At 47.3% G+C, this 24,043-nt stretch overlaps 1 protein-coding gene across 3 annotated transcripts in view; it reads right to left on the bottom strand.

Annotated features, from left to right (window-relative positions):
- The window catches only part of xrcc1 (X-ray repair complementing defective repair in Chinese hamster cells 1), a 40,304-nt gene extending 19,010 nt beyond the window's left edge, over window positions 1–21,294 (bottom strand). For all 3 annotated transcript variants that reach the window (XM_063038991.1, XM_063038993.1, XM_063038992.1), the window contains exons 1-4: window positions 21,008–21,294; window positions 20,046–20,138; window positions 12,194–12,301; window positions 11,828–11,986 (exon numbers count right to left, since the gene is read on the bottom strand). In XM_063038991.1, the coding sequence (XP_062895061.1) occupies window positions 11,828–11,986; window positions 12,194–12,301; window positions 20,046–20,138; window positions 21,008–21,058 (411 nt within the window). In that variant the 5' untranslated portion in view covers window positions 21,059–21,294. The remainder of the gene's footprint in view (window positions 1–11,827; window positions 11,987–12,193; window positions 12,302–20,045; window positions 20,139–21,007) is intronic.
- Window positions 21,295–24,043: the final 2,749 nt, after the last annotated feature.

Genomic DNA, 24,043 nt, shown 5'->3' with positions numbered 1-24,043 from the left:
CTCAGCCCTCCATGCCGCCCTAACTCTGGTCCCTCCATATCCCTTAAACCAATTTGACACCAGCCCCTGACACATGACCATACGACATAGGAGAAGAATTAGGCCATTCAGCCTAATTAGTCTGCTCCACTTTGCAATCAAGGCTGATTTTTTGCTCAATCCCATTCTGCTCCCTTCTCCTTGTAGCCGTTAACCCCCTCACTAAACCAGAGCCTGTTAAACATACCCAATGATTTTGCCTCCAAAGTGAATGCGCAATGAATTCAACAGACTCACCACCCTCTGGCTAAAGAAATTCACCCTCAACTCTCTTCGAAAAGGACATCCTTCCCCTATGAGGCAGTGCTCCCTGGTCCTCAACTCACCGACTATAGGAAATATCCTCTCCACGTCCACTATATTTTCAGCCTTTCAATATTCGCTTGAGTTCAATGAGATCTCCGCACAACCCCCTCCCCACCGAACCTCCATCAAATACAGGCCCAGAGCCATCAGACGTTCCAGATACATTAACCTCGCGGACCCCCTCCCCACCGAACCTCCATCAAATACAGGCCCAGAGCCATCAGACGTTCCAGATACATTAACCCCGCGGACCCCCTCCCCACCGAACCTCCATCAAATACAGGCCCAGAGCCATCAGACGTTCCAGATACATTAACCCCGCGGACCCCCTCCCCCACCGAACCTCCATCAAATACAGGCCCAGAGCCATCAGACGTTCCAGATACATTAACCTCGCGGACCCCCTCCCCCACCGAACCTCCATCAAATACAGGCCCAGAGCCATCAGACGTTCCACATACATTAACCTCGCGGACCCCCTCCCCCACCGAACCTCCATCAAATACAGGCCCAGAGCCATCAGACGTTCCACATACATTAACCCCGCACAACCCCCTCCCCACCGAACCTCCATCAAATACAGGCCCAGAGCCATCAGACGTTCCAGATACATTAACCCCGCGGACCCCTCCCCACCGAACCTCCATCAAATACAGGCCCAGAGCCATCAGACGTTCCAGATACATTAACCCCGCGGACCCCCTCCCCCACCGAACCTCCATCAAATACAGGCCCAGAGCCATCAGACGTTCCAGATACATTAACCCCGCGGACCCCCTCCCCACCGAACCTCCATCAAATACAGGCCCGGAGCCATCAGACGTTCCACATACATTAACCTCGCGGACCCCCTCCCCCACCGAACCTCCGTCAAATACAGGCCCAGAGCCATCAGACGTTCCACATACATTAACCTCGCGGACCCCCTCCCCACCGAACCTCCATCAAATACAGGCCCAGAGACATCAGACGTTCCAGATACATTAGCCCCGCAAAACCCCCTCCCCCACCAAACCATCAAATACAGGCCCAGAGCCATCAGACGTTCCAGATACATTAACCCCGCGGACCCCCTCCCCCACCGAACCTCCATCAAATACAGGCCCAGAGCCATCAGACGTTCCAGATACATTAACCCCGCGGACCCCCTCCCCCACCGAACCTCCATCAAATACAGGCCCGGAGTCATCAGACGTTCCACATACATTAACCTCGCGGACCCCCTCCCCCACCGAACCTCCATCAAATACAGGCCCAGAGCCATCAGACGTTCCAGATACATTAACCTCGCGGACCCCCTCCCCCACCGAACCTCCATCAAATACAGGCCCAGAGCCATCAGACGTTCCACATACATTAACCCCGCGGACCCCCTCCCCACCGAACCTCCATCAAATACAGGCCCGGAGTCATCAGACGTTCCAGATACATTAACCTCGCGGACCCCCTCCCCCACCGAACCTCCATCAAATACAGGCCCGGAGTCATCAGACGTTCCAGATACATTAACCCCGCGGACCCCCTCCCCCACCGAACCTCCATCAAATACAGGCCCAGAGCCATCAGACGTTCCACATACATTAACCCCGCGGACCCCCTCCCCACCGAACCTCCATCAAATACAGGCCCAGAGCCATCAGACATTCCAGATACATTAGCCCCGCAAAACCCCCTCCCCCACCAAACCATCAAATACAGGCCCAGAGCCATCAGACGTTCCAGATACATTAGCCCCGCAAAACCCCCTCCCCCACCAAACCATCAAATACAGGCCCAGAGCCATCAGACGTTCCAGATACATTAGCCCCGCAAAACCCCCTCCCCCACCAAACCATCAAAAACAGGCCCAGAGCCAACAGACGTTCCACATACATTAACCCCGCACAACCCCCTCCCCCACCTAACCTCCATCAAATACAGGCCCAGAGCCATCAGACGTTCCACATACATTAACCCCGCGGACCCCCCTCACCCACCGAACCTCCATCAAATACAGGCCCAGAGCCATCAGACGTTCCACATACATTAACCCCGCGCAACCCTTTCCCCATCGAACCTCCATCAAATACAGGCCCAGAGCCATCAGACGTTCCACATACATTAACCCCGCACAACCCCCTCCCCACCGAACCTCCATCAAATACAGGCCCAGAGCCATCAGACGTTCCAGATACATTAACCCCGCGGACCCCCTCCCCACCGAACCTCCATCAAATACAGGCCCAGAGCCATCAGACGTTCCAGATACATTAACCCCGCGGACCCCCTCCCCCACCGAACCTCCATCAAATACAGGCCCAGAGCCATCAGACGTTCCAGATACATTAACCCCGCGGACCCCCTCCCCACCGAACCTCCATCAAATACAGGCCCGGAGCCATCAGACGTTCCACATACATTAACCTCGCGGACCCCCTCCCCCACTGAACCTCCATCAAATACAGGCCCAGAGCCATCAGACGTTCCACATACATTAACTTCGCGGACCCCCTCCCCACCGAACCTCCATCAAATACAGGCCCAGAGACATCAGACGTTCCAGATACATTAGCCCCGCAAAACCCCCTCCCCCACCAAACCATCAAATACAGGCCCAGAGCCATCAGACGTTCCAGATACATTAACCCCGCGGACCCCCTCCCCCACCGAACCTCCATCAAATACAGGCCCAGAGCCATCAGACGTTCCAGATACATTAACCCCGCGGACCCCCTCCCCCACCGAACCTCCATCAAATACAGGCCCGGAGTCATCAGACGTTCCACATACATTAACCTCGCGGACCCCCTCCCCCACCGAACCTCCATCAAATACAGGCCCAGAGCCATCAGACGTTCCAGATACATTAACCTCGCGGACCCCCTCCCCCACCGAACCTCCATCAAATACAGGCCCAGAGCCATCAGACGTTCCACATACATTAACCCCGCGGACCCCCTCCCCACCGAACCTCCATCAAATACAGGCCCGGAGTCATCAGACGTTCCAGATACATTAACCCCGCGGACCCCCTCCCCCACCGAACCTCCATCAAATACAGGCCCGGAGTCATCAGACGTTCCAGATACATTAACCCCGCGGACCCCCTCCCCCACCGAACCTCCATCAAATACAGGCCCAGAGCCATCAGACGTTCCACATACATTAACCCCGCGGACCCCCTCCCCACCGAACCTCCATCAAATACAGGCCCAGAGCCATCAGACATTCCAGATACATTAGCCCCGCAAAACCCCCTCCCCCACCAAACCATCAAATACAGGCCCAGAGCCATCAGACGTTCCAGATACATTAGCCCCGCAAAACCCCCTCCCCCACCAAACCATCAAATACAGGCCCAGAGCCATCAGACGTTCCAGATACATTAGCCCCGCAAAACCCCCTCCCCCACCAAACCATCAAATACAGGCCCAGAGCCATCAGACGTTCCACATACATTAACCCCGCACAACCCCCTCCCCCACCTAACCTCCATCAAATACAGGCCCAGAGCCATCAGACGTTCCACATACATTAACCCCGCACAACCCCCTCCCCCACCTAACCTCCATCAAATACAGGCCCAGAGCCATCAGACGTTCCACATACATTAACCCCGCGGACCCCCCTCACCCACCGAACCTCCATCAAATACAGGCCCAGAGCCATCAGACGTTCCACATACATTAACCCCGCGCAACCCTTTCCCCATCGAACCTCCATCAAATACAGGCCCAGAGCCATCAGACGTTCCACATACATTAACTCCGCGGACCCCCTCCCCACCGAATCTCCATCAAATACAGGCCCAGAGCCATCAGATATTCCACATATATTAACCCCGCGGACCCACCTCACCCACCGAACCTCCATCAAATACAGGCCCAGAGCCATCAGATATTCCACATATATTAACCCCGCAGACCCCCCTCACCCACCGAACCTCTATCAAATACAAGCCCAGAGCCATCAGACGTTCCACATACATTAACCCCGCGCAACCCTTTCCCCACCGAATCTCCATCAAATACAGGCCCAGAGCCATCAGACGTTCCACATACATTAACCCCGCGCAACCCTTTCCCCACTGAACCTCCATCAAATACAGGCCCAGAGCCATCAGACGTTCCACATACATTAACCCCGCGGACCCCCCTCACCCACCGAACCTCCATCAAATACAGGCCCAGAGCCATCAGACGTTCGACATACATTAACCCCGTGCAACCCTTTCCCCATCGAACCTCCATCAAATACAGGCCCAGAGCCATCAGACGTTCCACATACATTAACCCCGCTGACCCTCCTCCCCCACCGAATCTCCATCAAATACAGGCCCAGAGCCATCAGATATTCCACATATATTAACCCCGCGGACCCACCTCACCCACCGAACCTCCATCAAATACAGGCCCAGAGCCATCAGATATTCCACATATATTAACCCCGCTGACCCACCTCACCTCCATCAAATACAGGCCCAGAGCCATCAGATATTCCACATATATTAACCCCGCGGACCCCCCTCACCCACCAAGGCAGTGGGAGATTTAAAAAACGAGCAGGTTAACGGAGCGGGTGACATTGTAGTGGGCAACAGAGTAGTGGGAGACAGACAAGGAAGGCTTTGGCTCGAGAGGCTTCGGCGAGCAGAGGTTGAGGACCAGCTTCACTCCCAGTGAGGTAAGGCCAGGTAAATTCTTTAAATTAATTTAGTTACTTAAGGAGTAGGTAATGGAGGCATCAGTTAAGGCAGTTGAGTGCTCCGTTTGCAGTATGCGGGAAGTCAGGGCGAGCACAATTGTCCCTGATGACTACACCTGGAAAAGGTGCATCCAGCTGCAGCTCCTGACGAGCTGAGTTAGGGAACTGGAGCTGGATGAACTTCGGATCATTTGAGACGCAGAGGCAGAAATAGACAGGAGTTACAGGGAGATAGTCACCCCTAGGAGTCAGCAGACAGGTAGCTGGTTGACTGTCAGGAGAGGGAAGGGGAATTGGAAGAATGAGCAGAGCACCCCTGTGGCCGTTCCCATTAATAATAAGTATATCATTTTGGATACTGTTGATGGGGACCACTTACCAGGGACAAGTTGCAGTGGTTGCATCTCTGGCACCGAGACAGGACCCTCAGCTCAGAAAGGAAAGAGGGGAAAGAGGGAAAAGAGGAGAGCAGTAGTGATAGGGGATTCGATAGTTAGGGGGATAGATAAGAGGCTCTGTGGAAGAGATCGAGAATCCCAGAAGGTCTGTTGCCTCCCTGGTGCCAAGGTCCGCGATATCTCAGATTGAGTTCTCGGTATTCTCAAGAGGGAGGGTGAGCAGCCGGATGTCGTGGTCCATGTAGGGACCAATGACGTGGGTAGGAAGAGTGAGGAGGTCCTGAAAGGCGAGTTTAGGGAGTTAGGTGCCAAGTTAAAGGACAGGACCTCCAGGATAGCAATCTCAGGATTGCTACCAGTGCCACATGCAGGCGGGTTTTGGAAATAGTAAGGTAGTGCAGATCAACACGTGGCTGAAGACATGGTGCAGGAGGGAGGGCTTCAGATTTATTGATCATTGGGCAGTTTTCCAGGGAAGGTGGGACCTGTTCCGGCGGGACGGTTTACATCTAAACTAGGGGGGAACAAATATTCTTGCAGGTAGGTTTGCTAGAGAGGCTCCAGTGGATTTAAATTAGATACGGGGGGCCGGGGGGGGGGTCAGGGGACCAGAGTGTAGGAACAGATGTAGGGGAGAAGGAAGAAGAAGAAAATAGTAAAGTTGTCTGCACCGTTAGTGATAAACAGAGAGTAAGAGGTGGAAAATTTCTTAAATGCATTTATTTTAATGCTAAGAGCATTATAAGAAAGGTGGATGAGCTTAACACATGGATTGATACCTGGAAGTATGATGTGGTGGCTCTTAGTGAAACATGGTTACAGGAGGGGTGTGATTGGCAACTACATATTCCTGGATTTCATTGCTTCAGGTGCGATAGAATCGGAGGGACAAGAGGAGGAGGTGTTGCATTGCTTGTCAGAGAAAATATTACAGCAGTGCTCTGGCAGGATAGATTAGAGGGCTTGTCTAAGGAGGATATTTGGGTGGAATTGAAGAATGGGAAAGGTGTAGTAACACTTATAGGGGTGTATTATAGACCACAAAATGGGGAGAGAGAATTGAAGGAGCAAATTTGGAAGGAGATAGCAAATATTTGTAGTAAGCACAAGGTTGTGATTGTGGGAGATTTTAATTTTCCACACACAGACTGGGAAGCCCATTCTGTAAAAGGGCTGGATGGTTTGGAGTTTGTCAAATGTGTGCAAGATAGTTTTTTGCAGCAATACAAAGAGGTACCAACTAGAGAAGGGGCAGTGTTGGATCTCCTGTTAGGGAATGAGATAGGTCAGGTGACGGAGGTTTGTGTTGGGGAGCACTTCAAGTCCAGTGATCACAATGCCATTAGTTTCAATATAATTATGGAGACAGATAAGTCTGGACCCAGGGTTGAAATTTTTGATTGGAGAAAGGCTATCTTTAAGGAGATGCGAAATAATTTAGAAGGAGTGGATTGGGACAATTTGTTTTATGGGAAGGATGTAATAGAGAAATGGAGGTCATTTAAAGGTGAAATTTTGAGGGTACAGAATCTTTATGTTCCCGTTAGGTTGAAAGGAAAGGTTAAAAGTTTGAGAGAGCCATGGTTTTCAAGGGATATTGGAAACTTGGTTCGGAAAAAGAGAGATATCTACAATAAATATAGGCAGCATGGAGTAAATGAGGTGCTTGAGGAATATAAAGAATGTAAAAAGAATCTTAAGAAAGAAATGAGAAAAGTTAAAAGAAGATACGAGGCAGCTTTAGCAAGTAAGGTGAAAATAAATCCAAAGGGTTTCTACAGTTATATCAATAGCAAAAGGATAGCGAGGGATGAAATTGGTCCCTTAGAGAATCAGAGTGGACAGCTATGTGTGGAGCCAAAAGAGATGGGGGAAATTTTAAACAATTTATTTTCTTCGGTATTCACTAAGGAGAAAGATATTGAATTGTGTAAGGTAAGGGAAACAGGTAGAGAAATTATGGAAACTTTGATGATTAAAGAAGAGCAAGTACTGGCACTTTTAAGGAATATAAAAGTGGATAAGTCTCCGGGTCCGGACAAGATATTCCCTAGGACCTTGAGGGAAGTTAGTGTAGAAATAGCAGGGGCTCTGACAGAAATATTTCAAATGTGATTGGAAACAGGGATGGTGCCGGATGATTGGCGTATTGCTCATGTGCTTCCATTGTTTAAAAAGGGTTCTAAGAGTAAACCTGGCAATTATCGGCCTGTGAGTTTGACGTCAGTGGTGGGTAAATTGATGAAAAATATTCTTAGAGATGGTATATATAATTATCTGGATAGACAGGGTCTGATTAGGAACAGTCAACATGGATTTGTGCGTAGAATGTCATGTTTGACAAATCTTATTGAATTTTTTGAAGAGGGTAAAGCGGTGGATGTTGCCTATATGGACTTCAGTAAGGCCTTTGAAGAGGTTCCATACGGAAGGTTAGTTAGGAAGGTTCAATCATTAGGTATTAATATTGAAGTGGTAAAATGGATTCAGCAGTGGCTAGATGGGAGACGCCAGAGAGTAGTGGTGGATAACTGTTTGTCAGATTGAAGGACGGTGCCTAGCGGTGTGCCTCAGGGATCTGTACTGGGTCCAATGTTGTTAATGATCTGGATGATGGGGTGGTAAATTGGATGAGTACGTATGCAAATGATAGATAGGTGGAGTTGTGGATAATGAAGTCGGTTTTCAAAGCTTGCAGAGAGATTTAGGCCAGTTAAAAGAATGGGCTGAAAGATGGCAGATAGAGTTTAATGCTGATAAATGTGAGGTGCTACACTTTGGTAGGACTAATCAAAATAGGACATACATGGTAAATGGTAGGGCATTGAAGAATGCAGTAGAACAGAGGGATCTAGGAATAATGGTGCATAGTTCCCTGAAGGTGGAATCTCATGTGGATAGGGTGGTGAAGAAAGCTTTTGGTATGCTGGCCTTTTTAAATCAGAGCACTGAGTATAAGAATTGGGATGTAATGTTGAAATTGTACAAGGCATTGGTGAGGCCAAATTTGGAGTATTGTGTACATTTCTGGTCACCGAATTGTAGGAAAGATGTCAACAAAATAGAGAGAGTACAGATAAGATTTATGAGAAAGTTACCTGGGTTTCATCACCTAAGTTACAAAGAAAGGTTGAACAAGTTGGGTCTTTATTCTTTGGAGCGTAGAAAATTAAGGGGGGACTTGATAGAGGTATTTAAAATTATAAGAGGGATAGATAAAGTTGACGTAGACAGGCTTTTTCCATTGAGAGTAGGGGAGATTCAAACAAGAGGACATGAGTTGAGAGTTAAAGGACAAAAGTTTAGGGTTAACATGAGAGGGAACTTCTTTACTTGGAGAGTGGTAGCTGTGTGAAACGAGCTTCCAGCAGAAGTGGTTGAAGCAGGTTTGATATTGTCATTTAAAGTTAAATTGGGTAGCTAAATGGACAGGAAAGGAATGGAGGGCTATGTGCTGAGTGCAGGTCAGTGGGACTAGGTGAGAGTAAGAGTTTGGCATGGACTAGAAGGGCCGAGATGGCCTGTTTCCGTGTTGTAATTGTTATATGGTTATTAACCCTGCGCAACCCCTCCCCCACCGAACCTCCATCAAATACAGGCCCAGAGCCATCAGACATTTCATATGCATTAACCCATTTCTTCCCTGGATCATTCTGGATCAAACCGGTGACCCCTGTTTCTATCCAGGGGGTCAGTGTGGACATGGTGGAGGATTACAAATACCGGGATACGAATTGACAATAAACTGGACTGGTCTAAGAACACTGAGGCTGTCTACAAGAAGGGTCAGAGCCGTCTCTATTTCTTGAGGAGACTGAGGTCCTTTAACATCTGCCAGACGATGCTGAGGATGTTCTACGAGTCTGTGGTGGCCAGTGCTATCATGTTTGCTGTTGTGTGCTGGGGCAGCAGGCTGAGGGTAGCAGACACCAACAGAATCAACAAAATCATTCGTAAGGCCAGTGATGTTGTGGGGATGGAACTGGACTCTCTCACAGTGGGGTCTGAAAAGAGGATGCTGTCTAAGTTGCATGCCATCTTGGTCAATGTCTCCCATCCACTACATAATGTACTGGGTGGGCACAGGAGTACATTCAGCCAGAGACTCATTCCACCGAGATGCAGCACAGAGTGTCATAGGAAGTCATTCCTGCCTGTGGCCATCAAACTTTACAACTCCTCCCTTTGAGGGTCAGACACCCTGAGCCGATAGGCTGGTCCTGGTCTTATTTCATAATTTACTGGCATAAATTACATATTGCTATTTAACTATTTATGGTTCTATTACTATTTATTATTTATGGTGCAACTGTAACGAAAACCAATTTCCCCCGGGATCAATAAAGTATGACTATGACGATGTCTTGTCAATATCCTCATTATTTTCTCTAGTACTAGCTCGTCTTCCCAGAGATGCTGATCCAAGTTTCTCATATATTCAAAAACGCAGATGATCGGTAGCGAGAATCCTCAATCCCTTCCCCCAACCTGTAGAAATGCTTCCCAACTTCATTGCTAGAATCAAGGCCGAAGCTTTAAAACTCCAACCCACCCTGGACTCTCCTACTCCTTCCGTCAGAAACACCAACAAAATCCCCACGAATTCTCTGTATGGTACAGAATCAAGGGTGAAATTGGGAGATGTGTAGTAAGGGAGATCGAGCAGAGGGATAGACTAGAGCAAGAGGAACAGAATGGCCACTCCATCTCCCAGTATAAATGGCTGGCAGCAGAGTGATCTTGGGATCCGTTGATCACTGCCTGAAAGTGGCTGCAGGGGTTGACAGGGCGGTAAAGGTACGTGGGACGGTTTCCTTTACTAGTTGAGGCACTGAATCAGGAACAACTCACACAAAATGCAGGAGGAACTCAGTAGGGCAGGCAGCACCTATGGAGAGGAATAAACAGTTGATGTTTTGGTCTGAGACCCAGCGTTTTGTGTGTGTTGCTCTGGATTTCCAGCATCTGCTGTATCTGTGTCAAGAGTGAGGAAGTTTTGTGGCTGCTTTATAAAACTCTGGTTAGGCTGCATCTGGAGTACTGCATTCAGTTCTGATCATCCCACTACAGAAAGGATGTTGAGGCTTTGGAGAGGGGGCAGAAGAGGGTGCCCAGAATGCTGTCTGGATTAGAGTGAGCTATGAGGGGAGGATGAAATGACATTAAACAATCTCGAATCTTCAAACTTGGTTAGTTTTCTCCGGAGCTGCAGGGGCTGAGGAAGAAATCTGAATGACGTTTATAAAACTATAAGCAGGTAAATGGTCAGAATCTCTTTAGACAGAGAAGTGTCTAATAAAATCTAGAGGGCATGCATACAAGATGAGAGAGGGTAAGTTTGAAGATGATGTGTGGGAGAAGTTTTTGTTTTAAACAGACAAATAGTGCCTGGAACACACTGCCATGAGTCAGAAGCTGCAGATTAATGGACTCAGTGGACTACATTAAGGACACATCTGTCACCATCGGAAGTATTTAACCATCTACAAAGATCCCCGTCATCCAGCCCATGCTCATGGGCACAGCACCCACTGGACAGGATGTACAGAAGCCTGAAGTCCCACATTACCATATCTCACATAGGTAGATAGGGTCATAAAGAGCGTTAGGCACATTGGCCTTTATAAATCAAACTACTGAGTGCAGGAGTAGGGATGTTATGTTCAAGTTGTTATTGAGGCCTAATTTGTAGTATTGTGTGCAGTTCTGGTTACCTATCTATAGGAAAGATAAGATTGAAAGTGCACAGAGAAAATTTACAAGGATGTTATAGGGAGTTAAAGACCCGAATTTAAGAAAAGCTCAAATAGGTTAGGATTTAATGCCCTGGAACATAGGAGAATGACGGGAGATAATAGAGGTACACAAAATTCTGAGGAGTATAGATAGGGTTAATGCAAGCAGGCTTTTTCCACTGAGATTGGATGAGACTAGAACACAAGTCCATAGGTTAAGTGTGAAAGGTAAAATATACATGAGGGTTAGTACATGAGTGTGGAGCAAGCTGCCAGAACACATGGTAGATGCAGGTTCAATTTCAATATTTAAAAGAAATTTGGAGAGGTACATGGTTGGGAGGAGTGTGGAGAGCTATGGTCTGAGTGCAGGACAATGGGACTAGGCAGATTAATAATTTGGTACAGTCGAGATGGACCAAAAGGTACAGTAACACTAAAATCAGAATCATCAGGACCTCACTTTGCACTAAAATTGACCTTTTCTGTTGTTTATATGTTGAAGTTTTTCTTGTGAATGTTGTCTCTGATGCTGCATGCCCATGATGCTGCTACAAATAGATTTTTTTATTGCACGTCTGTCCACGTGGACTTGTGCATCTGTGAATAAACTCCACGGTGACTTTGTTCTATGTTCCAGTTTCCTCACAGAATCCCCCTGCTCACCTTGTTGTAGGGTTGAGTACAGACCACTTTGACGCGGTCCCATTTTTTTCCCAGGACACCTTTGGCCAACTTGTCAGGCCCAAACATCCGGACACGGTTGAGGTTGCTGCCGCTGCGACTCTCCGTGGGAGACATGAAGAAGGAGGAGACCAGAATCACCTGGGAGAGAGGAGACCATTAGAACAAACATAGGAGCAGAATTAGGCTATTCGGCCCATCAAGTCTGCTCCGCCATTCCATCGTGGCTGATTTATTATTCCTCTCAACCCCATTCTCCTGTCTTCTCCACGTAATCTTTGATGCCCTGACTAATGAAAAACCTATCAACCTTCACTTTTAATATGACACCATGTCTTGGCTGCTCACCTCAAAGTCCTGCTCACAGGCTGATGTTGAATTGCCAACCAACACTTCCACGAAAGCAGACCCCTCATTGCCAATATCAATGCTGTGAATCGATTCTGCCTTCTCAAACTGCAAGGACAAAAATGGCACAGTTCTTACGGCTGTTTGACATCATTCACCAGAGACCAGCCCTCAGGGAATTGCAAGGCATTTGACCGCAAGTCCCTACAAAGGATTGCAAGGACTACTGAGAGGATCATCGGCATGTGTCTTACACCCATCCAACATATTTATCAGGTGCACTATGTAGGCAGGACCCTCCCTTCCGTCCCAAAATCTTGTTGACCTCCTATTATCAAGCAGGAGGTACCATAGCATTAGGACAAGGACTGTCAGGATGGGAAACAGCTTTTCCTAAACTCCTGCCACCACCCAGGTTTCATCAATTATGAAGCGCAATAGCATCATAATTCGGAGGGGCGCTGTTGAGCCATGAGCAAGTAGGACGCACCCTCCTGTAGCCCTGGCAGATTTGATATTAAAACTTCACTTACACAAAGTCAATTTGAGGTTTAGGGTGGCAAATGAAGGGGAGGTGCTCTTCGATACACACCAGAAGGAGAAAGAGTGAAGGAGTGCACTACAAAATTCCAGAAGAGCAATGGCTAAGGCAGGGAGGAATGATAAAACAGGCCCAATTGACACCTCGGAGCTCACAAGTGAGGGCGACGTGGAGCCACGTGCACAGCGTATGGACAACAATTGGTGGCCATAGAGTCGCTACGTGCAGAGCTAACTACGGTGAAGTCAGACATCTGTAATAAAATCGAAGAAAAAGTTGCAGAGGTGGCGGTCTCTTTGAGAAGTAAAATTGCTTCGTTAAAAGCGGAAAATGATGCTGCAATTACCACATTGAAAGCCCAGCTGAATACACAGGATCAAACTCTGAAAGAGATAGCAGAGTCGGCTAACAGAGCTTCGGACATAGTTGTGGAGCTGGAAAGCAAGGTGAAACAACTTTGTGGACAAGTTGAACAACTTTCCGAAAAATGCCCGGATTTAGAGGGACGTTTGAAAAGACAGAATCTGAGAATTGCGGGCCTACGAGAGGGGAAAGAAAATGGGCAGAAGACAAGAGATTTTGCGGCACAGATGCTAAAAAAAACTCTAAACCTGGAAGAAGCTCCGGTGATAGACCAAGCACATAGAGCACTTCGGAAGCGCCCGGGGGGGGGGGGGGGCGACAAGCCGCCTCGACACCTGATCACGAGGATCCATTATTGCCTTGTATTTGAAGATATAATGCAGAAGGCGATAGGTGCCAAGAATGTACAATATCAAGGACAAAGGATTCAGATCTTCAGAGAGATCCACGGTGGCTAAACTACGTGCGGCTTTCACACCGGTCAGGAGGTTGCTGCAGGATAGACCCGGAGTCAAGTTTGGCCTCCTCTATCCCGCAAAGCTACGAGTGACAATTAAGGGAACCGAGGCGGTGTTTACAGATCCAGAAGAAGCTCGCCGGTATGCGGAACGTCATTTGGGAAATGCTGAGAAGTGACTGTGCACAGTGAGAAGAAACCCCTTACAGAATGAAGATGCCCCAAGTAAAACTCCATGGTAGGAAATTGTGAACGTTTTGGACATTAATGAGGCGCTGCCTCTAATCTCTGTGGAAAACAGGACTCTTTGAGTTATATTTGGATTGTACTTTGTCGAATTAAGGCCCTATGAGTGCACGGATAGTAATAAGAGTTGTTCTAAACTGGTGTTGTATGAGGAGTACGTTGTTAATGGTGCTAGACTTTCTGGTGCTAGAGTAAGTTATAACTTTGAGAATCGCACTTACTTTAACATCTCGATAATCTCTGTTTGCTAGTTTTTCTCGGTTTTTTCATTCCGCTTTGTGACCATCTATATAACTGGGGAGCTACTAAATTGGTTCAGGGAAATATTAGAGATCAAGAAGTTATTCCTAGAGTTTTGACTAGGTGTATTTGCGTATGGTGACATGGATTTTTTTTTTTGTTGGTTATTTCGAGCTTTCAAGGGTGATGGGGGTTGTGGGGGGAAGGAGGGACAGGGGGAAGGAAGTGCTGTTTAGGGTCCATTCATTTCTAATGACCAATAGATTTACAAGGTCCAGAACAGATCAAAAACGTTATCATACAGATGTTAAATACTGAAATGGTAGGAGGTCAGGGGACAAGAAATCGCATTACTTTTTGTTCCTGGAATGTAGATGGGATTAATGAGCCACTGAAAAGGGGTAAAGTGCTGTCTCACCTAAAATCGCTACTGGCCAATGTGATCTTGTTGCAGAAACACACTTGAAGAATGAAGCTCACTGTAAAATTAGGGGCAAGTGGATAGGCCAAATATATTCCTCAAAGTTTCCAATGAAATCTAGGGGTGTGGCAATAATAATTCGCAGAAACGTTCCATTTCGTCACCTAACAACAATAGCATTATAGTTACTGGGGAAATACAATCTATGCCAGTTACCTTACTGAATATCTGCGGACCAAACTGAGATGACCTGAATTTTTTTAGACGAGTTCTAGGATTGATACCAGAGGTCTCCAGCACTAACCTGATTATTGGAGGGGATTTTAATTTTGTTCTGGATACATTTTAAACAGACCTTCGAACCAGAGGGCATTACCATCAAAGGCTAGCAACCTGCTGAGAACATAAATAGACAATATGAATCTGTGTGAGATATGGAGACTATTCAACCCAACAGGGACAGAGTATTCATTCCACTCTAAAGTTCATAATGTATATACCAGGGTTGACTATTTCCTCCTTGATGGCAAAATATGCCACAAGTCAATAACGTAAGATATCACAATATTGTCATCTCAGACCACAGCCCTGTTACTTTTTCACTGGAGCTGGGTGAATTGACGCAAATACATAGAAATTGGAGGTTTAATCCTCAGCTACTTACAAATCCAAAATTTTGTGAGTACTTAGAATCGCAAATTTTATTGTTTTTTTGAGACAAATGATAATAGTGAAACACCCCCCAGGACTACTAGGGGAAACATGTAAAGCTTATGTTAGAGGATGTATAATTTCTTTTCGGTCTTCCCTAAAGAAATGCAATAGAGCAGAACAAATAGAACTAGAAGTACAAATATGTAAACTAGACACGGAGGATGCGCGACAATCATCCGCAGGAAAATACAATAGAATTTCAGCATTAAAATACAAACTTAACCAAATACTCTCAAAAAGAGTATTTCTTTGAATTTGGTGATAGACAGCACAAATTGCTGGCAACACAGCTATGCAAATTGGAAAGTGATCGGGCCATTCATAAAATTAAATCAGACACGGGCGTTCCATTGATGTCACACAAAGACATTAATCAAAGATTCCGTCAGTATTATGAAAAATTATATACATCTCAATCTGATGTAACGACAGGGAGCGTGCATACATTTCTGGTCACTCTGAAGTGGCTTCTTTAACTCATATGTTTTGGTCTTGTCCTCTTTTGGAAAAATATTGGAAAGATATTTTTGATATTATTTCAACAGTTCTATGCTTCGATTTAAAACCCCATCCTATTACGGCAATCTTTGGATTGCCAATAGAACATAGATCTTTGTCTTCTTCAGCCTGTCGGATGATAGCTTTTGTCACTTTAGTGGCAAGGAGATCTATTTTGTTGAACTGGAAGGAAATCAATCCTCCAACTACATTCCAATAGTTTTCTCAAACTATATTAAGTTCAAATTTAGAAAAAATTAGAAGTGATATTTTTGACCCTTCGGTTAAATTTGAAGAAACTTGGAAACCTTTTATGCAACATTTTCATATGATGTAATCTGACCTTTCCGAATCTTTTTTTAAAACTTAAATTATATGATTAGAGGAGCGGGGTTAATGACATTACTGAACGTGTCTGATACAAGATATTGGTCTAGCCCTGTTTTGTTCTCTTTTTTGGGGGTTTTTTTTTCTCTTTTTCTTTTGGGGATTTTTTTTGTTTATATATATTTTTTTCTTTTTTTAATGACTAATTTCATTATGAGTTTGGAAGTCTTTTATATCTATATTACTTAAAATCCGTTTTGTATATGCTGATTAAGATTATTCCAATCTCTTTGTACCAACTTTGTTACTGAGTTTATAATTTTGAAAATTAATAAAGAGATTTAAAAAGAAAGAAACACATTTCTGGATACCTGTAGGCTACCTTCACTCAATCTGACAGAGTGTCAGGCTTTGGAAGCAGAGATTACAAATGACGAAATAGTAAGAACAATTAGATCCCTGAAAAATGGCGAGTGTCCAGGTTAAGATGGAATAGGTAATGAGTTTTATGAGAAGTTCAGTGACTTATTAGCACCTTATATGGCAAGGATGTATAGAAAGTCGTTTGAAACTGGCAGGTTACCCCCAAACCCTGAATGAGGACATTATCACACTTATTCCGAAGAAGGACAAAGACCCAGAGGAGGTAGGATCTTATAGGCGGATTTCACTGCTAAATTCATATCAGAAAATTTTGGTTAAAACGCTGGCAAGGAGACTCAGTCAGCAGATAAATAAATTGGTACACTCTGATCAAACAGGGTTTATCCCTGAAAGGAATTATTTTCATAACATCAGGCACCTTCTTAATATAATGCATTCCCCAAGACATCCTAAGGAAGACCTTATAATATTAAGTTTAGATGCTGAGAAAACATTCGACCAAGTGGAATGGCAATACCTCTTCGAGGTTTTGAAAAAATTTGCAATGGGAGACAAATTTACAACTTGGATTAAGCTACTGTACAGTAACCCCAGTGCTAAAATACTAACTAATCAGACCCTCTCGGAACCATTCAGCTTGCACAGAGGCACAAGACAGGTCTGTGCATTAAGTCTCTTATTATTCGCATTGGCCCTGGAACCACTGGCGGAGACTATACGTTCTCACCCCAAAATTTACGGGTACAATACAGAATATACTATCAACAAAATTTCCCTTTATGAGGACGATGTTTTGTTGTTTGTAACGAAACCATATATTACTATTCCAGTTTTGCTGGAAATAGTCAATTTATTTGGCACTTTCTCGGGGTATAAGATTAATTGGGGAAAAAGTGAATTACTCCCGGTCCGAGTCGAAGAACAGGAGGGGCTTAAACAATTTCCATTCAAAATAACCCTTGAGAAGTTTACTTACCTTGGAACTGTAATAACCAAAAAGTATAGTTCTCTATTTGAAGCGAATTTTACCCCTCTAATTGAAAAGATTAAAAAAATAGAATTTTGGAAGACACTCCCAATTTCTTTAGTGGGTAGAGTAAATGCAGTCAAGATGATCTTCCTTCCCCAACTGCTCTATTTCAGAACCTGCCCCTCTATCTAACCAAAACCGTTTTTTGAAGGATTAGATTCCATAATTCTACTGTTCATATGGAATTATAAAGCCCATCAAATCAGGAAAGAGCATTTCTGCAAGAATAAGACTAGTAGGGGGCTGGTACTAGCCAACTTCATTTTTTATTACTGGGCTGCTAATGTCAGCCATATAGCATACTGGATAGATGATACAGTTGTACTTCCCAGATGGTTGGAGATGGGGCATGAAGATTGTCTACGATATTCCATAGGGGCAATCATTATGTCCCCTATTTGGTTAAATAAAGCCTGTTATAGAGGCAATCCCATTATCCATAGCACCATACAGATGTGGAGACAAATGGGGAAGCATTTGAAACTCAGAACATTATCTTTTCTTGTACCTGTATCAGTAAACCCCTCTTTTATCCCCTCATGTACAGATGGGGCCTTTGACGCATGGCGAGAACTAGGGATACGCAGCATTGGAGACTTATACATACAAGGGATTTACGGCAGCTCCAGGACAAATTCGGATTGCAGAAGTGTCATTTTTTCAGGTATCTCCAGCTAAGACACTATATAAGATCACACCTTTCTGGCTTTGAGACGGCAGAACCTGACAAATCAGATAATCATTTAAGATCATGTTTAGGGACAGAACACATCATCGCCTATCTGTATGATGCCATACAAAACAATTGCAATACAACAATGGATAATATTAAAAAGAATGGGAAAAGGACTTGGGTACAGAGAAAGAGGAGGTTATATGGAATGAGGCTTTGGAGTATGTTAACTCCTGTTCCATCAATGCCAGGCATTGTTTCATACAATTTAAAATTCTACATAGACTACATTACTCAAAAGTAAGGTTTCTTAAAATATTCTCAGAGGTGTCCCCAATGTGTGAGAAATGCAAGTCCTCGGAGGCAAATTTGTTACATAGTTATGCTTTATGTCCCAGGATACAAGAGTACCGGAAGCAAATATTTGAGGTCATATTGAAGGTACTGAAGGTTCAGATAATACCAGACCCCATTTTAATAATTTTTGGAACTTCTGCAAGGTTGAATAAATTCAAGGCTACCCAGCAACAACTCCTGACCTATGATATACTTAATGGAAAGAAACTCATACTGATGTTCTGGAAAAAGGAGGAAACTCCATCACTCAGACAATGGCTGGCTGCATTAATGGATACTCTGCATCTAGAGAGGATAAGATACGTTATCAAGGACAACTCAAGGAATCTGAAAAAATCTGGCAACCATTACTGTAGTATTTAGCAGAGACCGACAGCTGAACTAAGTGTGGGGGCCGGTAGGACCTAAACAGCACATACAGGAGGCGTGAGGGGAGGTTAGGGCTGGGAAGGGGAACAGAGCCAGGGTGGTAGGGTTTCCTTTGCTTTTTGCTTGTTTACTATACATACATTCATTTGATTTTCATTATGTTGTTACAAAGTAAAAAGAACCCTTGTACTTTAGGACATTGTCTGTTGTGGTTAAGCTGATGTTGCTTCACAATAAAAACATTTGAAACAATAGCATCATAATTCTCACTTTTTAACTTGTATCATAAATGCACCTTACACTAAACATTATTTGTGGTAATGTCACTTTATGTGGTGTGTGCGGGTTAGGTGTAGTGTTGTACACCTTGGACCACAGGAACGTTGTCTCATTTGTCAGTATATGTGCGTACAGCGGAATGACAATAAAGAGAACTGAATCAGTCTGGCGAGAGAGATAGAGGCCCTTCCCCCCCCGACCCTCTGACGTCAGAATGGGGGGAGGATGCGGGTCAGGTCGGGGCTGACGACCGAAGGGCAGTACCTGCAGCAGTGGAGGAGGCTTTCAGTGGAACTGACCCCCCATCCGGTAGCGGGCTGTTGATAATATTCCAATTCCACCCGATGTCCGCTCCTTTGCCGGGAGGGAAAGAGGCGGTGAACTCCCTGGCCGGTCCAGTGATTTGCAATTGTTAGGATGATGCCAGCCTGAGTCTCCCCTTCACCACCTCCTCCTCCTCCTGGCTACCCACCTCGCTCTGGTCTGCCCTGCTACACCAACTCACTGCGTAAATTTTGTACTGACTACGTAGGACAGTCCTGGGGGGAAGCTGTGGGCAGTCAGCTGTCGACTGCCCATCAAGTGGGTGATTACCAGGCAGCCCATGCTCTGGGTACAAGTGGGTACGTGGGTGGAAAATCCCCCCTTTCCCTGTCCAGTTCCAGTCTCTGCATCCCTGGGACAGACCCAAACAGGGAGCACCGTGCACATTTCCAGTCTCCGTATCCCTGGGTCAGACCCACACTGGGAGCACCGTGCACAGTTCCAGTCTCCGTATCCCTTGGTCAGACCTACACCAGGAGCACAATGCACAGTTCCAGTCTCCATATCCCTGGGTCAGACCCACACAGGGAGCACTGTGCACAGTTCCAATCTCCGAATCCCTGGGACAGACCCACAACAAGACCACGGTGTGAAGGAAGGACCATATCTCAGTTCAAACACAGACGCACCTGGAGGATGACTGAGTTCTGCTTCTCTCCACAGTTGCCGCACCGCCATTTTCGGTAGGTATCCGCAAGGAGCAGATTCTCAGCCTTATGGGTCTGGGGAACAATAAAACACCCATCACAATAGCAGCAGGAGCTAACCACTCAGTCCTCCTGTCCTACTCCACTATTCAGTCTGATCATGTCTGATATGCACCAGGCATAATCCTACAGTCTCACTCTCCCCAACTCTATGACCCACTCCCTCCAGCCCTTAACCCCTCCCTGTCTCTGTGACGCTGCCCCCCACCCCTACATCCTTTGCTGTCTCTGTGAACCCCTCGCCTTCAGGGTGCACTGCTGAGTGTATGTCCCTTTGCCAGAAGGATCCCATCCGAGGAGAAATCAGATCTTGATATTCCTCTTGCAATCTCTCACTGCAACAGCCCACCCGGCCCTCTGCTCTGCGGAGGTTGCACCAGACGCGCCTCCACAGTCCACTTTCCTGGTCAGCTGCTCCGTCTTCTCCGCTGTGCACCAGGACGTGGATGTGGGTGAAAACCAGCTTTCCTCAAGTCCATGGCTGAGCCCCACCGAGCCTCCCCATCTACTGATACAGTGGTGTGTCACCAACATTGTTCATGCCCTCTACCACAAGAGATGCCACCCAAACCACGCAACCCGTCTACCACGAGGTGCCACTCACACTATGCCTACCGCCTAGCACAAGAGGTGCCACCCAAATCTTGCCAACTGTCTATCACGATAGGCACCACCCAAACCATGCCAACCGTCTGCCAGAGGTACTACCCAAACCACACCATCTGCCACGAATGACGGCATCCAAACCATGCTGTCTGCCAGAGGTGCCACCCACACCATGCCAATTGTCTGCTGCGAAAGGTGGCATCCAAACCGTACTGTCTACCACCAGAGGCGCCACCCAAACCATGCCAACAGACTGTCCGGTGGGGACGTCCTCTCACCGGGTCTTCGCTGCTGCAGGACACCACGTGCTGAAGCCTAATCTCTGGCATTTCGTGGGACGGGCTGAGGGGTCACTTTGAGTACCCAAAAAGGCACCGAAATTGGAAAACACAATCAGAAACTATAGCCCGAACTGCACAGCGAGGAGAAGCGCCGCGGGTCGAGGTGGGAGTTCTCCTCATCGGTTCCTCCCCCACCAGCAACCTTCGCCTCAGAAACTCGGCTCAGAGTCGGGCTGTTGACAGCGCCATGTCTCCCGCCGCTCTCTTCCACTTCCGGGTCGGGTCACCCGTCAACACCGTCCGACTCCAGGTCCCAAATCGTTCAGGGGAGAAACAAAGAGGGAAAAGAAAAGTTTATCCTAGACAAATTGAGGTTTTCGTTGGGGGGAAGGTTGGAGAATTTTAAATATCTTTAAGCGTGCACTTTTAAGCATCTGCGAGGATAGCGGAGGTCATGTGGACGGGACTTAATCGGGCGAGGGGGTGGCCATGTTTGATACTGGCAAACTGGGTTGCCCGCCTGTTCATCCGGAGAATCTCGGGCTACTAATCTGGTTTAGGCGAGGCGGCAAAAATTGGCTTTGGTTGGTTGAGGTTTGGATTTGGGGCACCCATACCGTTGGATTGGTAGGGGCAACTATTGTGGTGGAACAGAAGGCAAGATTAGGGTTGTTTGTTGGGGTGAGTTGAGAGGGAAAGGCACCAATTGGTCACCTCGACAAACAACGGGAGAGATGGGGGCTGTTGGATCTTGCTGTGTGCAAAACTGAATGCTATCCACCAATGATCAGAAGGCTCTGTGCAACACTGTGAAGCATCATCTAACAGTGTAAAACTCGGTCCATTCATCCCCTTGGTCCAATTCCATAAGACATTCATTGGAGCAGAATTGGGTCATCCGGCCCATCGAGTCTGCTCCACCATTTAACCATGGATGATCCTTTTCCTGGCCTTCTCCCCAGAACCTTTTGCTACAGAAGACAACTAATCCACAACACTAGTGTCTAATATCCTGATCGGAAACCTCCCCCTAAACACCATGTCCAAAGCTTCAGGAAGAAAGCCCAGTGTGCATAAAGAGGGAGGGGTGATTTTCAACAAATATTCAAAACCACACCTTGTTGGGAGAGAAAGGAATGGCTCAGGTCGAAAAGAAGGGAAATGGAGGAGGTTTGGGGTGAAATTTCAGAGTGTGGGGTATGGGAAGCAGAAGGCAGGAAACCTGGGATCGGTCCAGTGCTGTATGGGTTAAAAAGATGGGGAGTGGTGTAGGGGTCACAGAGATGGGGATGGTATTGGGGTCACAGGTGGGGAGTGGTTTAGGGGTTGCAGAGACCTGGATGGGTATTGGGGTCACAGAGAAGTTGAAGGGTGTAGGGTGTTACAGATGGGGAGAGGTGTAGGGGTTGCAGAAATGGGAATGGTACTGGGGTCACAGAGAAGTTGAAGGGTTTAGGGTGTCACAGATTGGGAGAGGTGTAGGGGTCGCAGAAATGTGGATCGTATTGGAGTCACAGATGGGGAGTGGTTTAGGGGTTGCAGAGAAGTTGAGGGATGTAGGGTGTCACAGAGATGGGGTGGGGTGTGTTACAGAGATGGGGAGTGGTGTAGGGGTCACAGATGGGAATGGATGCGGGGGTCACAGTGGTGTTGGGGTCGCAGGGATGGGTATTGGGGTAACGGAGAAGTTGAGGGATGTAGGGTGTCACAGAGATGGGGTGGGGTGTGTTACAGAGATGGGGAGTGGTGTAGGGGTCACAGATGGGAATGAATGCAGGGGGTCACAGTGGTGTTGGGGTCGCAGGGATGGGTATTGGGGTAACGGAAAAGTTGAGGGATGTAGGGTGTCACAGAGATGGGGTGGGGTGTGTTACAGAGATGGGGAGTGGTGTAGGGGTCACAGAGGCTGGGAGGAGTGAAGAGGTCACAGATGGGAATGGATGCAGGGGGTCACAGTGGTGTAGGGGTCGCAGGGATGGGTATTGGGGTCACAGAGAAGTTGAAGGGTGTAGGGTGTCACAGATTGGGAGAGGTGTAGGGGTCGCAGAAATGTGGATGGGTATTGGAGTCACGGGGAGTGGTTTAGGGGTTGCAGAGAAGTTGAGGGATGTAGGGTGTCAGATGTAGAGTGGTGTAGGAGTTGCAGGGATGGGTATTGGGGTAACGGAGGAGTTGAGGGATGAAGGGTGTCACAGAGATGGGGTAGGGTGTGTTACAGAGATGGGGAGTGGTGTCGGCGTCACAGAGACGGGTGAGCTGTAGGGGTAACAGAGGCTGGGAGGAGTGAAGGGGTCACAGATGGGAATGGATGCAGGGGGTCACATGGATGGGGAGGGGTGTGGGGGTTACAAAGACGAGGAGGGGTTTAGTGTTCACAGAGACGGGAGGGGTGTAGAGGACACAGATGAGTTGGGGTGTAAGGGAATCACAGAGATTGAGAGGGGTGTATGGTCACAGAGTCAGGAGGGGTATAGACACCACAGGCAGGGTGTAGAGGTCACAGAGATAGGGAGAAGTATAGGTGACACAGACGGGAAGGAATATTGGTGGTCACAGGAAGGAGATTGGGGGTCACAGATGGGGAGGGGTGTAGGGATCCCAGTGATGGGGAGGGTTGCAGGGGTTGATGGAGGCAAGAAGGGATGCAGGAATTCACAGAGACAGGAGGTGTGTCTGGTGTCATGGAGACGGGGAGGTGTGTGGGACGTCACGGAGATGGGGAGGTGTGTGGGAGGTCACGGAGATGGGGAGGTGTGTGGGAGGTCACGGAGATGGGGAGGTGTGTGGGAGGTCACGGAGTTGGGGAAGGGGTAGGAGGTCATGGAGATGGGGAAGGGGTAGGAGGTCACGGAGACGGGGACGTGTGTGGGGGTCACGGAGACGGGGAGGTGTGTGGGGGTCACGGAGACGGGGAGGGGTGTAGGGGTCACGGAGACGGGGTAGGGTGTAGGGGTGCGGGAGTCACGGAGACGGGGAGGGGTGCGGGGGGTCACGGAGACAGGGAGGGGTGTGGGGCTCACGGAGATGGGGAGG

Source organism: Mobula hypostoma (assembly GCF_963921235.1).
Source record: "Mobula hypostoma chromosome 8 unlocalized genomic scaffold, sMobHyp1.1 SUPER_8_unloc_2, whole genome shotgun sequence".
Classification (NCBI taxonomy): domain Eukaryota; kingdom Metazoa; phylum Chordata; class Chondrichthyes; order Myliobatiformes; family Myliobatidae; genus Mobula; species Mobula hypostoma.
Note: the sequence above shows the minus strand (reverse complement) of the source record. Positions and strands in the feature narration are given on the sequence as shown.